The sequence below is a fragment of the Amborella trichopoda genome, chromosome 8 (assembly GCF_054954075.1).
Source record: "Amborella trichopoda isolate Santa Cruz 75 chromosome 8, AtrichopodaSantaCruz75HAP2 v2.0, whole genome shotgun sequence".
In the NCBI taxonomy this organism is placed as follows: Eukaryota; Viridiplantae; Streptophyta; class Magnoliopsida; order Amborellales; family Amborellaceae; genus Amborella; species Amborella trichopoda.
In genome coordinates, this window is record NC_142343.1 from 34,586,500 (window position 1) to 34,602,214 (window position 15,715).

Genomic DNA, 15,715 nt, shown 5'->3' on the forward strand with positions numbered 1-15,715 from the left:
CTATCACAAAGATTCCAAGTACATTTCCCTACGCAATTCTTGAAGCTTTAAATTTTATAATTAAAAATAAAAAATATATTTTAAGGCTATTACAAAGATTCCAGCCACATTTCTCGACAAGGCAACTTTACTTTGATTGTTTAGAGCGTCAGCTCTATACAAACCGCACCCTTTTTATTTACGCCCATACTTATTATATGTATTTTTTTTTTCTTTTGAGCCAGTTACTTATCATATAACTTGGTAAAGAATGACTGCGCATCTATAAGAATAAGATCATTTTCCTTAGAAGAACAAGCACTTTCGTGGAAGTCCACCATGAGGTGTCAGTGGCGAGGGAGCCTGTTAATGTGCACAATTGAGAGAAAACACATTGAGCACTAGCAGGCTTTCGACATGAACATCAGTTTCATATATCCACAGTTGCTTACAAATGTACAGTACAGTCCTAATCCTAATCCTAATCCATACATCAACAGCAGAGGATTAAAAAAGGGAAAGCAAGACACAAGGTTTCTCTTCTGCATTCCTACAATGTTGAAGCTTCTCTTTGCTTCATTTATCTGGGCTGTTGAATGGGTCGAGGGCTCAGTTTCATGTTCACTATTTTCGGCGCTTTTTCGGTAATCTTTCGTTTGGATTCACCCGTATTTTGGGATCTTTCATACTTCAATGAAGCCATTGTTGCCAGCTCCTTCATCCCTTCATTTTTCATCCCCTTCCCTTCTTCAACTCCTACATAAACAAACAACAAGCAATATAATAAATTAACAAATTTATTACTATGAAATTTATTACCTTCTAATCATTCCGGATTACTTTTTTTAATGTTATTAAAAAATATTTAAGAATTTAAAATGAGAAACTGAAAAAAATTATTTCCTTCCTTCCTTAAAGGACGAAGGGACCAAGCTTACACTTTTGGAAGGAATAGAAGATTATTCATTGTGACCTCCTTTAGTAGACCTCCATATACTAAAGGAAACGTCCATCTCTAAAGATGGCCGTTATCTCAAGTGTATTGTTCATAAATAAGATATGGACATTGCATAGAAAATACTAAAAAATTATATTTTTAATTTTAAAAATTTATTTTTCTTTTCATATTTATGATCATCTTGGCCATAAAACATGTAAAATGAATTTTAGTTGGCCGACTCATAGAAACCCCATCCTATTCTAAAAGTGCCAAAAAAAAATGTAAAATGAATTTTAGTTGGTCGACTCATAGAAACCCCATCCTATTCTAAAAGTAAATGATTTCTTTATATACTTCTCTCTCTATCTCTTATAGATATAAAATTTGAGAAACCAAAAGAAAAATAGTAGTAGATGCTCGTTTCTCACATTTTGGGAAGGAAAAGTAGTAGTAGGGCTCATACATTCGATGAATGAAACAGGAAATATCAAAAATGAGAGTGGAATCCTATCCTTATCCAAAAAGCTAAAGCCCTTTCTAATGAATAAAAATTAATTGGTCACATGCTCCTGTCTCTATCGGCGCCGCACCCACTTGTGACACATTGATCTTATCATCAACAAAGTTGTCCAAAAGGGTGGTTATAGATATTTGTGTGGTAGGTTATAGATATATGTCCCTGTCCAAGGTCCAAAAGGTTAGGTTGAAATTAATTAGAGGAATGATCTCCCTCCCCACGCCGGGTAAAACCCCAAAGAAACCTGTTCTCTATAAAAATTATCTAAAAAAGTTATCATACGGGTTTAAAACTTTTGACTTTTTTATTGTTTTGTACCAAATTCAACAGTGATCCTGTAGAGTCCTAAACACGTGAAGGCCCTATTAAGATTATTTCTCATTAAAATAAAAAAATAATTTATACAAGGTCGCAACATAAAATGTAGAATTAACACATGGGTGAGGCCCTATTAGGATTATTTCTCATTAAAATAAAATAAAAATTTATACAAAGTTGCAACATAAAATGTAGAATTAACACATGGGTGTGGGTGTGGGTGGTTCCTGTAAGATCATTCCTCGTTAAATTAAGGAAAAAGTTTACACAAGGTTGCAATCTTAAATGTAGAATTAAGATGCAACTCCTCAAAAATCTATTGGAAATGTTGTTTTAATAAAAAAAACCCTGTAATTGATCATCAGCACATCAAGATGTATGAATATGAAAAAAAAAAAAAACATTCATTTTCATGATTTTCATATGTTTATAGATCTACTTGATTTTAATCATTTTTTGAGTTTAAAATTTTCTAATTAGATATGAAAATAGATTTTAAGAAAATCTTAAGATTTTTTTTACAATAAAATTACATGTTATGATAAAATTTGGACGTGCGCCTTAATTGGATTGTTTAAGGTCGCTACCTTATAGAAACCACACCCTCAAATTAAATGAAAGTGCTAAATTGTTTATCTCTCATAATTGTACCCAAACTTTATGTTTCTTTCTAAAAAGTCATATAAGTTGGTGGTCCAAATGACCCAACTTTGCACCGAATAGAGCCAACAATGCAGAGTGCATACCCCAATAATGTCTTGTCTTTACAAACAGGCTCAAAAATATCTTTGGCTCACAAAACCAATGAAGGGATAGTATACTGTACACGACAGGCTACGGTCCACATCTTAGGGTTCATCCAAAAAAAGGACGGCAGGGAGTCCCACTCTCGATCACTATTCATGATGTTAATGGAATGCTATGATCCGATGGATTATATTTTTTATTTACTCTCAGTTTTAGAATATATATTTCCACGGAGACTATAAGCTCACGATGTCCTGCAATCTCATTGTGATTTTCTTACATGGAAACTATCGACATCAGGGTTTCCAAACCGCGATCGACCCGACCCGGACCCGCCCAGTTTACTCGGACGCGCTCCAGTTAATCCCAGTTTTGGTGGTCAAGGTCGGGATCTCAAAAGAAAAATATCAAAAAAAATTATTAAAATTTTAAAGAAATAAGAAATTTATTTGTAGTATCTTTTCTATATCTTATTTATGTTTTCTATCATTTTGGCAAAGATTGGAAAGCATTTCGACAGTGAATACTCAATATTTTTCTTTTTCGGATTGTTTCTAAAATATAATAGTCACAAATTGATTTTCTTAAAATCTACTTTTGCACTACCTTTTTAACCCCATATAGATGTGTTTCGTTTAATTTTACAAACATATTTTTTGGGATTTTTTATTTTTTATCATTTTTTTAATGGACTTTAGCCTGGCCAGAACATGCCAGACCCAATCAGGATTACTCAGCCCGGCCCGAGACCAGGAACCTTGCCCAAGTCGTGGTTTCCTACACTGGACATAACCGCAACACAGGCCCTCAGCAGGGACCGATAGGGCCAGCTAAGGCTAGGGGCGGGCCAGATATAATGAAATATACAATGAAGTAACAAAAAATAGGGCCGGGCCACGCTAGCCTTGGCCCAGGCCCAGGCCAAGCCACTCTCGAGCCATCTATGTTACCCTAGGCCCAAGCCAAGCCAGCCAAGCAAAGCTCGGGCCACGCTAGGCTTGGCCAAGGAAAAGCCAAGCCCAACCCACGGGCCATCATTGCATGGCCGTTGGGCCACATTTTGCAGCCTAACCCTCGGGCCATCATTGTATGGCTCTCAGGCCACATTTTGCCGCCCAAGCACTACTTTTTAAGGCCGGGCCGGCCCAGCACCATGCCATAACCATTTACCTCTTCTTTATCTAAACCTGAACAGTCGTAGTCTATAATTTTCCGCTATCTCTAAATGCATCCAAACACATGCATCTGATGAAATCAATAGCTAAGGTTTTAAACATCCACACATGAAATCATTCGAGAATAAAAATAATGAAATTCGAAGAAACTATGAAATGCATATACACCCTAATCCAAAAAGAAAAATCATCGAAAGAAAAAAAAAATCGCGAAATAACTCACCTTTGTGGCCATCAAACACAGAGTCAATTTCAGGCAAAAGATCAAGCTCTTCCTCACACGCACTGAAATTATCTTGTGCCATAAAATCATCTTCTGCTATAAAATCATCTTGTCTCTCTCTAAGCCAATAATCTCTAAACCAAGGCGAAGATTGCACTAAGGCCCACCACTCATCGGAGAAATCCTCAACTAACCTAAAAGCCCAAGGAACAAAGAGAGGAGCATTAGGGTTAAGTGAAGATGGTGGCCGTGAAATGACGTCCATGGTCGAAAATCTACACTAAGGGGGTAATAACTCGCCGGATAATCTCAAACGTTTGCCTGAATAACGCCGGAAAAGGTCGCAAACTGCGTTTCGGCCCAACGAGATGGGCTTCTATTTATGGTGGTTGGGTTATCCGAACCTGGAGTTCTAAGTTCGAGGCTCGTGCTTTGGTGGGGGAGCACATGGTTTTGGAACGTGGTAAGTGGTTTTGAAGAGGTGGTAATTGCTTTTGGGAAGACGGTGATTGGTTTTGCGGAAGAGTGGTTTGCGGTTTTTGAGGGCCTTGGAATATATTGCCCTGTCCACATGGACATGGGTGTCGGTGGGTGTGAAACTTCTAAGTGGTTGCCTATTACCCCTTATTTACTTAGGGCGTAGTTTTCACAGGGCCTAGGCCTTAAACAAGTAAAGTAAGACACACCTTTAAATAGTGTCGAAAGACGCTGTATTAAAAAATCTTCATAGCTTAAAAATTTATTTTTATCTTTAATTATAAAATTTAAAAGTTAAAAAATAATATAGATCGAACAGATCTATGCACACTTAAAAATTTTGAAAGGATAGTTTAAATAATGCATTACAAGATGTACGGTTCAAGATTTGAAATCCATCGGCCAGCCCGCATATTGTAGAAATGTGGGCTTGACAAATAATATTTTTTAAATATATTTTGATACTAATTTTTAGAGGATATATAATATTTAACATGGAGATAATGAATATGAAAAAATAAAATTTTAAAAAAATTAAGAATGATAATTTTATTAGAAAAACATTTGGATCGTTAGTTACAATTGTTTTTAGATGGACCACCTATTTGCATACATCTTTAAAATAGATGATTTATATCATTGGACCGTATATTATAGCAATGCAGTCTAACCCACATGAAACAATTTTCCTTAGATGATTGATTTGCGGAGTTTTGAGGATGGAAACAACCTCTTTGATCGGATTTTTGAGGTGTACCTTAATTTGATTGATTAGGGCCCACCTCTTATAAAAACTTATTACTTTAACTTAAGCAAGGTAAATAGACAATAAAGGGAGTCGATTTCAGTTTCGAAAGAAAATATAGGAGAGGACATTGAGAATATTCTATAATATAACTTCAAAAAATATTGAAAAAACATTAGAATTTTTTTTACAAGTATTAATAAAGTTTATTAATAATGGAAGCTGTAAAAAAGAAATTACATCGTTGGAAACAAAAACAAAGAGGATAAAGAAGCACCCCCACTTGAAAAGAAAATTAGATTTCTACATTATTTGGCGTGCATCCTTGATATATCAATAGGAGTATGAAACGATATACACGAGCGCCATCAGAATACCAGAGTACACACTTCGTAGCAATTTTCATGTCTTTAAAATTTAATAAGGAAAAACTTATATGGAATTTATTCTATACAAGTGAGGTGCACACAAAAAATTCAGTTGAAAAGAGTGATATATTTGGAAAACTTTCTTATTGATTTTTGGACCTCTAGACTATATAGTAAAAAGAAAAAATAATTTTAAGTCTTAAAATAGTTCATCTTATAACAAAATATCTGTAGACCAGATATTTTTAAGATTTTGAAGTATATAGATTTGCTCATTCTACATTTCTTAAAAATTTTAAATTTATAATTAGGATGCTAGACTACACCTTCTCACAAAATTTAGAGGTGCGCATTTTCTCTATAATAAAAGATAGACATCTTATACAAATATCACATTTTAAATAAGGCGGCAGTTTGTTTAAAACCGAGGCCCTAAGTAATCAAAGTAAAGTGCACTTTCAAATAGTGTCGAAAGATATGGTTTCAATTAAATATTTGTGATAGCTTTAAAATATATTTTCATCTCTAACTATAAAATTTAAAGCTTCAAAGATATAGTATAAATCAAGTAAATATATAAAAATTTGAAAATCTTGAAATTGATAGTAAAAAAGTGCATTACAAGATGTTTTATTTCCAAAATCTAAAATCTATTTTTTTTCTAATGTCCATGCATCTTGATATCGAAATGATCAATTTCAGGATATTTGGAATTCAAACCAACGTCTTTTAGGGGTCATTTGGATACCTGAAAATATATTGTCTATGAAATATATTACTGGCATAATACATTACTGCATAATACATTACATGCAAATGGATTGTTACTGTTTGGGTAGTATTTAGATGTAACCTGAAAAATACACTGTTTGGCTATGTCTGGAAAAAATATAGAAAATGTATTACCAACATTTTACCGGCACTTGCCTAGAAGCTATCATTTCTTTCTTTCTTACTATCATTTATTTCTTTCTTGTCACAAAATTTTACTGAAATATAGAATTAAAGTCATCATCACATCATTCCAAAAAGATTTTATAATAATAATATCATCACCATTCCATTTTTTTTTTCTAATAATAACTTTATTCTAAAGTCGTCATGACACTATTTCTTATTTATTTTGCATGCCTTTGGCACTTACATGAAATCACATATCTTCTAACATGATTAGACTTTGGTTTCAAGATGACGATTAATCACTGGAATAATATGAATGGAATAACATGATTTTATTGTGATAAGCTTTATTTTTATTTATTTATTCTAGAAATCTTTCAAATGCCTCTCCATATATTTTTAAATAAACAATAAATTTATGATATCAAATTCAAAATCTTTATGATAGTTAAAAATGGGAAGAAGTTTGATTAGTAAACTAGAAAGTTGGGTAATTGTAATAGAATTTTTGAAGCATGAGAGGATACTAAAAATGTATCTTATTTCAAATGACATTTTATTCATCTCTTATGAGGATCATGTTATGTGAAATTTTTTATTATGATTGTGTTGTATAATTTTTCATTGATTATCAATTATTATTTTTATTTTTATATAAAAGCTGATGGCTTCTGTAAGGGCTACAACCTAAATTGAGAATAGAGGGACGTAGAAAGGGATGTGCCCATAAGAGTGTAGAAATGGATGTGAGTAGTATGTGCAAATACTTATAAGTGTAAGTGGAGTTGAGAGAGAAAGTAAAAAATGTGAGAGAGAATGTCAAGAGAATAGATGGGCACAGAAAAGGAGAATCGTGGGAGATAGAGGATTTTGTTTGGGTAGGAGACTGGTAGTTAGATTACCCGTTAAAACGTAATGGATTTCATAGTCATTCTGTGCATAATAGATTTCACATTGAATAAATCTTATGCATAATAGATTTTATGTATTTTGAGAAAATCTTGTATAATTTATTAAATCTTGTATAATTTATATTTTCATTTTTTTACTGTTGAAATGTATGCAAACATAGTAAATTTCATATTTCTTGTAATATGTTTACCAGTAATATATTTTTAGGTACTCAAACAGCCTTTAGTAAAATTTATAAGTTGTGCCCTAATTTGATTGTTTAGAGCATCACACTTATATAAACTTTCTCCTTTAAATAATGACTGAGGAGGTAGAGTGTCCATGTATACAGATTGGGGGTGAGGTTTGTATAAGGTTGCGAAGTAAGGCATACCTATAAAATAAGAAAATAAGATGTCGTTTCCATCTCAAAAACTTTATGATGGCTTTAAAATCCCATTTTATTATCATCAGTTATAAAATTTGAAATTTAAAAAAGGATGGAGTTTGTATAGAGCTGAGGCTCTAAACAATCAAATTAGATCCCACCTTCAAATAGTGTCAAGAAATAGGGTTTTGATATTGGAAATATTTGTGATAGGTTTAAAATATATTTTCATCTTTAATTATAAATTTTAAAATTTTAAAAATAGTGTAGATCGAGTAGATCTATGAAAATTTGAAAATCTTGAAAATTGACGGTTCAAAATGTATTACAATATGCACTATTTTTACAATTTGAAATCCAATTTTTTTCTCATGTATATGCATCTTGATGTTGAGATGACCAATTTTAAAATATTTAGGCATCAAAACAACCTCTTCGAGTGAAATTTCTAAGGTAGTATCTAATTTGATTGTTTAGAACCTAGGCTCTATTTAAACTTTTAAAAGAATCGAGTAGATCAACCAAACAAATGTTTTAAAATCTTTAAAATAAACGATCCAGATTACTTGTTACAAGATGCATTATTTTTTAGATTTTAATTTTTTTTTTACTTTATGTCCATTCATCTCAAGATCGAGATGATCAGTTAGAGGGTTGTCCTATGCTGAAACACTTTATTGTAGTATTTTTGAGGTTTATCTTACTTCAACAATATAAGGTTGCAAGCTTATATAAACTTTTTCCTTACACATACTAATATAGTAGTTAAAACATTTTCATTTTAAGATCTGAAGTTTTAAACAATGAATAATTAAATGGTTTTGGCTTTCGTAGTTTTGTGGAACTCCGATTGATTACCGGGTCCCTTGTCCAAGAAAGGGTCCCACATAACGTAAAATTTAAGTATTGTTTTATTACAAAATGATGAGAAATCCATTCTAGAATAAAATATTAATTTAATATTCATTCTCGTGTCGGCTCTGTATTGGTCAGAGGTTCAGAAAAGTTAAAGGTGGTTGCGTCATTGTTCTCATCCTCTTGCGCTACGATTTCCACGCGTCGGAGTTATGATATCCTAGGCAGACAAGCAACAAGTACAAACGTTTAGTTTTTGGCTTTTTCTTTTTTTTTCCTCGTCAAAAAACTTAAAAAAGGGACAAGCTTTAGGTACTTCCCCTAACGTATAAAATTTCACCAATGATCCTACCATACCCTCCCACACCCATATTTGGGATCCTATACACACAAGCAATGGTTTAAAAAACGGATCGATGACCCAGATCGGACACCCAAAAAACCGATTCGAATCGAGAATCGGGTGAATCGGTCAGAATAAAACTTAAAAAAATCAGAAAAAAATTATTAAAATTCATTATAAATATTGTTTTTTAGGAATTCAATAAGAAATGAGGGTATTCCATTAAGAGTTTTCATGTTTTTGAATGAATATGCGAATATTGATATGTTCTTTCTCTGCATGAACCTCCATTCAGCATTTAATTTACATCACACAAAAGGATAAACATAGAATTATCATGGAATAAGTATATCAACATACATGGACTACAATAAAGCATAAAATTAGTAACATATGATCTAAAAATAAATGATAGACGACGTTATTGTTCTTCTTGGTCACGCTGGTGCCATTGATTGAATTTGTTTAACAATTCATTGATTCGATCTAAAAACGAATCATCGGTATTAGCAGGCGTCTGACTATTCCCAAATCCCTGAGTGTTAGTGTTTTGTTGTGTTCCTAATCCAAAATCCCCGAAGCTTGTCCATCCTTCATGCTCACCTACACTGTCGTGCTCATCCCTACAATGTTGCTGTTGGGACTCGATATGTGAATAATATGGCTGGGATAGGGTGGCCTCAGAATCATCATATCTCTCATTTTCTCTTTGAATAATATGGATTCAAAAAAAAAATTAACTAATTTTCAAAAAAATCGATCATGGATTAAAAAAAAAAAATCACAAATTTTCAAAAAATTCTATTATGGATTACAAAAAAAAATTCGATCATGGATTAAAAAAACAAAAATCACAAATTTTCAAAAAATTCTATCATGGATTACAAAAAAAAATTCAATCATGGATTATAAAAAAAAAATCACAAATTTTCAAAAAATTCAATCATGGATTACAAAAAATTCGATCATGGATTACAAAAAATTTGATCATGGATTACAAAAAATTCGATCATGGATTACATAAAATTCGATCATGGATTACAAAAAAAAAAAACATAAAAAAACAAAAAATTCCATCGTGGATTACAAAAAAAGAAAAAAACAATTCGATCATGGATTACAAAAAATTCAATCATGGATTACAAAAAATTCTATCATGGGTTACAAAAAAAAAAAAAAAACAAAAAATTCGATCATGGATTACAAGAAAAAAAAAACAAACATTTCGATCATGGATTACAAAAAATTCGATCATGGATTACATAAAATTCTATCATGGATTACAAAAAATTCGATTATGGATTACAAAAAAAAAAAAAAAATTCGATCGTGGATTACAAAAAAAGAAAAAAACAATTCGATCATGGATTACAAAAAATTCAATCATGGATTACAAAAAACTCTATCATGGGTTATAAAAAAAATAAAAAACAAAAAATTCGATCATGGATTACAAAAAAAAAAACAAACATTTCGATCATGGATTACAAAAAAAAAACAAACATTTCGATCATGGATTACAAAACATTCGATCATGGATTACAAAAAATTCTATCATGGGTTACAGAAAAAAAAAAAAAAAACAAAAAATTCGATCATGGATTATAAGAAAAAAAAACAAACATTTCGATCATGGATTACAAAAAATTCGATCATGGATTACAAAAAATTCTATCATGGGTTACAAAAAAAAAAAAAAAACAAAAAATTCGATCATGGATTACAAAAAAAAAAAAAAAACAATTCGATCATGGATTACAAAAAAATCGATCAAGTATTACAAAAAATTCTATCATGGATTACAAAAAAAAAAAAAAATTCTATTTTTCCGTACGGGACTCGCCGATTCCGTACAGTGAATAGGCGAGTCACTGTGCAGAATCGTCCGGTTCTCTCTAGAACCGGACGATTCCCGTTTTTTTCACCGATTCGATCCGTCCATGGCGATTCTCGAGTCGAACCAGGCGAGTCCGGTTCGACTCGGCGTTTTTTTAAACACTACATACAAGTGTAAGTAGGTCTCATTCCAACTGATAAACCTCAATAGATAGTCCCGATCACATTATCATGTTTCTACATTTTTTTTTTAAAAAAAAAATTTCTACAATATTTTAACATCATATTTTGAGCATCCACTCCTCTCCTAAACTCGCACATGCAAAAATAGAAAAAAATATTTTTAATAAAATAAAATAACCAAAATGCCCCTTAAAAACTTAAAGGATATTTTAGTTATTTTATTTTAACGAAATATGTTTTAATATTTTTTATGTACGCCCAATTGAGAAGATAACACGTACCCAATTTTATATTTATATAATTTGTAGAAAAAATTTGAAAATAAAATAATCTAAAGCATCACATCTTGATCAAACGGTCATTGGCTCACATGATCAAAATTGGACAGCTCAATTGGGAAGAAAAGTGTGTATCTTCCATATAGTTCGAGAAGTATAGAAACCTTTCTAAAATCTTTAAAACGAAGTTCATAAAAATACCCCACTGACACTAAGGTAGGCAACATTCCTGGAACCTATTGTCCATCCTCACAATTTGTGATACCCTCTAAATTTGTCCCTCAAAAATAAATTGAAGTAATCAATCCAATGTTATTACGAAATGACCGGCTACTCGAATAATGAGATATGGTCGGTCTAAACGAGTTTGGTAGTAGCTGAACTAGTTAAATCATATTTTTAAAAATAAAAAATATAAACAATAGTTAAAATATATAAAAGATCTAATTAAAAATGTCAATATTGTTTAACTAGTATGATCGGTCAATATTGGTTGCTCTAACGGGTCAAATATTGCTTTGATCAATTTTCGAGTAAACCATATTCTAGCTTTGGACTACACCATTTTTTGTTTCGTCCATTTTCTTGGGAACTATGAACCAACCTTCTCAAGCTTGTTTTATAAAGAGGGCGTGCATATTATAAGACTGTTTTATTTATGGTACAAGAAGCCATAATTACTTCTAGTCATTGGATGTGAAATTTGACAGCTTGTAATGTATCAACAAGTTTAAATTTTTTTCTTTTGGGCTTTAAGCTCTGTAATGTAACATCAACCATCCAATTTTGTATCCATTCAAAGATGATTGTTAGGCCCTTTTACCAAAAGTGAATAATCTTACTATATACTTCTCATTTTAATGAATTTTATAAGAAGTTGAACGATTATTTATAATAGAAATAAAATCTAGCACTCCTGGTTCTTAGAAATGCAAATATTGATTTTCCCTGTTAAAGCGATGGTGCAAACACATGCAAGGAAACTCTAAAAAAATGTGACAAAGATAAGAATGTGTATATTACATGTGTAACACATAGAAAGGTCATGGAGAATATTGGTAGATCCTTCATCCTTATTTGCTTAATCTTTCAAGCATCGTTACTTCAGGAATTCTTCCATATGGGAGACTAAATACAAAAGATACTCACCTTATGCTTGGAAGGGTATTCGGTTCGGGTTATCTCATTTGAAGGATAATGTCTGATGGGTTATTGGTGATGGTCGACTTGAGAACTTCTGGGCAAACCCGTGGTTATCATAAAAATTAATATGCGACGTTCGACTATTCATCAAGAACTTGAGGTTGCTATGCCAAAGGTCTCTGATCATATTGCGGGTGTTACTCAATCTTGGGTCTTACCCTTACCTACGTCAGGGATTTTGACACAGATATGGAAGGAGGTTCATAACAATATCCTTCCACTACAACCACAGGGATTTTTTGGTGTGGATTAATTTTGCGAGTGGTTTATTCTCAGTTAAAGAAGCTTGGGAGCATATTCGTAACAAGAGAACTTCTCAGCCAATATTCAGAACCTTGTGGTCAGCAAAATGTCACCCCCGAGTGAAATGGTTTTTTTGGTTGGCCCTCCATCATCGGTTACCTACTACTTCTCTCATGCAGCAGTGTGGGATTGCTATGGCTCTTCCTGTATGCCCTTTTTGCAAAAATAGTGATGATAGTTCATGTCATCTATTATTTCTTTGTGACTTTTTGCACATTATGTAGAGGTCGATTGCCTGGCTATAAGCGCTTCATCTCTGGCAGTACTATTCTTATGATGTTGAGAAAATGATTATCATTCAGATTCAAATCAAATGGTTTTTTCAATATCTGGACGTCTTTATTCCTCACAACTATATGGTTCTTATGGGCGGAATGCAACCAGAGTGTTCTAGGATAGGTTGACCAGAAGGGAGCAATCTGTCAGACATAACATTTGTCATGTTTGAGAGTTAGCTGATGCTAAATCCTGGACATTCCATTTGTCAGAAAAGGTGATCATTGATAACTTACAGTTCAAATGGTATCAATCAGTGATTTAAAAAATGGATTGGTTCCCCGGATCGGGCACTCTAAAAACCCATCTAGATCTGTGAATCGGTGATCCGGATTAAGAATCGGCCGAAGCGGTCGGATTAAGCTTTAAAAAAAATCTAGAAAAATTATTAAAATTCATTATAAATGTTGTCTTTTAAGAATCCAATAAGAAATGAGGGTACTACAATATTAACTTTCATTTTTTTCATCAATTTGTGAATATTGAGATGTTCTTTCCCTATATAAACTTATGCTAACCATTAATTTACCTCACATAAAAGAAAAATCATAGAATTATCATGAATAAAGTATATAATTATACATGGACTACAATAAAAAGTAGACTAAATCGATGAAAAAATGGCCACTAAAATCTCGAATTGGCGGAAAACACTAATCCGCTAAAAAAAACCAAATTATTATAACCTAACTTACTATAATCCAAAATTATTACAACCTAACTGACTATAATATTATATACTAAAATTTAAATTTTTGGTTTACATTTTATAATTATTTTATTATATAAATAATAACAATTCCAAAATATTTTATAATATTATCTAATTTAAAATGTATCATTAACAACCATAAGAAAACTAGTACATTACATAATTTATAATGTAAAAATTAATAAATAAAGTAAAATATTTGGTTATCAATGTAGAAATTATTAAAATGCGTACCGATTTTCAAAATAACACTTTAATTTTTCAAAAATTTAATTTTTTAGGTTTCTAGAATAAATTTAGTAAAAGAGATTGTTAGTAGAAATAGAGAGATTTGAAATAGAATAAACTTTTTATTTTTCATTTTTTGTTTACGCCGTTATATATTATTTACAACAAAAAATAATTTATAGCACTTGGGACATCAAGGAAGAAATTACAACAAAAGAAATACATAGCACCCAAGGAAGGAGGATTCGACCTCGGGAGGTCAAGGAAGAAATTGGACGTGATAACCATAAACACCACCTCACTGCATGTGATATCATGTTTCCCATTAATAGTACAGATTCAAATTCAATCTTCATTTAAGGATGTTTGTGGGAATTCTCCTACATCAAAGGATCGGTATTGAACTTTCCTTTATAAATAACAATGTAATAACGTGTAAAGTACACGCGTGAAGCTGCTGAGGCAGCCCAATGTGTGAGGTACAACGTGTGATTGTGACACCGCGGGTGCGAGATTGTGCCATGTGTAGAATCAAAGATTGGGTGATGTTAGAACCACCGGTTTATGATGTCATCGGGCGGTTCACTGTTTAGAACCTCCTGGTTCTCTTTAGACACGGGCAGTTCTATGTATTTTGTTGGAACAGGCACGGGGGTGCCGATTCCCGAGTAGAACCGGACGACTCGCTGACTTTTCTCAAGTCGAATCAGACGACTTGCCGAATTTTCAAATACTGGTATCAACTGAGGGATAGAATTACTAATTCCTGTGGCATGATCATTTTCTAGCCCTAATCACTTCACGATAAACATTGATGGGGCTTCCTTGCATAAACCAGGCCAAGAAGGGGGGGTGGTGTTATTAGGAACTCTGATAGTGCTTTTATTGTAGCATTTTCCAAACCTTTTGGAATCGTCTTTAATAATTAAACAGAATTTTTGCGCTTTGGAAGAAGGATTAATCCTAGCTGATAAGTTACAGTGCTACCTTATTCAGATTGAAAGTGACCCAGCATTGCTCGTTAATGTCATTCATAAATGCTGACGACCTCTATAGAAGTTACATACGGTGGCAGTAAATTGTCAACAACGTCTCTCTAAGCGTGGGTGGTCAATTTCCCACATATTTTGTGAAGCTAATATCACGAATGATATTCTTGCAAAGAGGACTACATCTTATCAAAGAGCTACTGTTTGGCGTTCTCGTGCGATGAATTTTATTTGCCTTGCTTTAACTCATGATTTGGCACAGGTGCCCTATTCTAGGGTTTTACAGTAATGAGTTGTAAACTTTATATTTCTTACTTATTAATGAAAAACGGGTAGGGAACCTTCTCCCCCATTGACTCACCCAAAAAAAAAATACATAAAAAGGTGCTGACAATGTAAATTGTACATAAGTTACACTCATTTACCATTGTATTACTAGTATATATACAGTAATGAAAAAACCGCCATTTTGCGGAGGCACAATTATCTTTTCAAAAGTTCCTTTTCCTCTATTAAATTCTTTCATAGTATCATAGCATCTCCGATCCTCTTAGCCTTCCATCTTGAAGTCGATATTCAACCCAAGTAAAGTTTTTTTTTTGCCTACGTACAAATACCTCTCTTCATTTCTTTTTCCTACGTACAAATACCTCTCTTCATACATAGCCATTGGTGCATTGAACATGGCTATTTCTTTACTTATTTATCAACCACCGAAACCCTCTCTTCCATACTCGTTAAAACCATTAATTTTATCTCTCAATTACTTATCTTGTTTGACCTTCAACTTCATCTCCCTTGTGAATACTTCCCTCTCTTTTTTTTTAATATTAACAATGAA

At 32.5% G+C, this 15,715-nt stretch overlaps 1 protein-coding gene across 1 annotated transcript; it reads right to left on the bottom strand.

The window, feature by feature from the left end:
- Positions 1-389: 389 nt before the first annotated feature.
- LOC18423498 (protein EARLY RESPONSIVE TO DEHYDRATION 15) lies at positions 390-4,251 on the bottom strand. The gene is made up of 2 exons (XM_006828099.4): positions 3,900-4,251; positions 390-735 (listed from the first exon to the last, which is right to left on the bottom strand). The coding sequence occupies exons 1-2, from the start codon at positions 4,162-4,164 to the stop codon at positions 560-562; spliced, it is 441 nt and encodes a 146-aa protein (XP_006828162.1). The 5' UTR covers positions 4,165-4,251; the 3' UTR covers positions 390-559.
- Between the last annotated feature and the right edge of the window lie 11,464 nt (positions 4,252-15,715).

Coding starts and splice junctions, on each gene's coding strand:
- LOC18423498 (XM_006828099.4), bottom strand. CDS start 4,164: ATGGACGTCATTTCACGGCCACCATCTTCACTTAACCCTAATGCTCCT. Junction 736..3,899: donor TGTGTTTGATGGCCACAAAG/GTGAGTTATTTC, acceptor TTGTTTATGTAG/GAGTTGAAGAAGGGAAGGGG.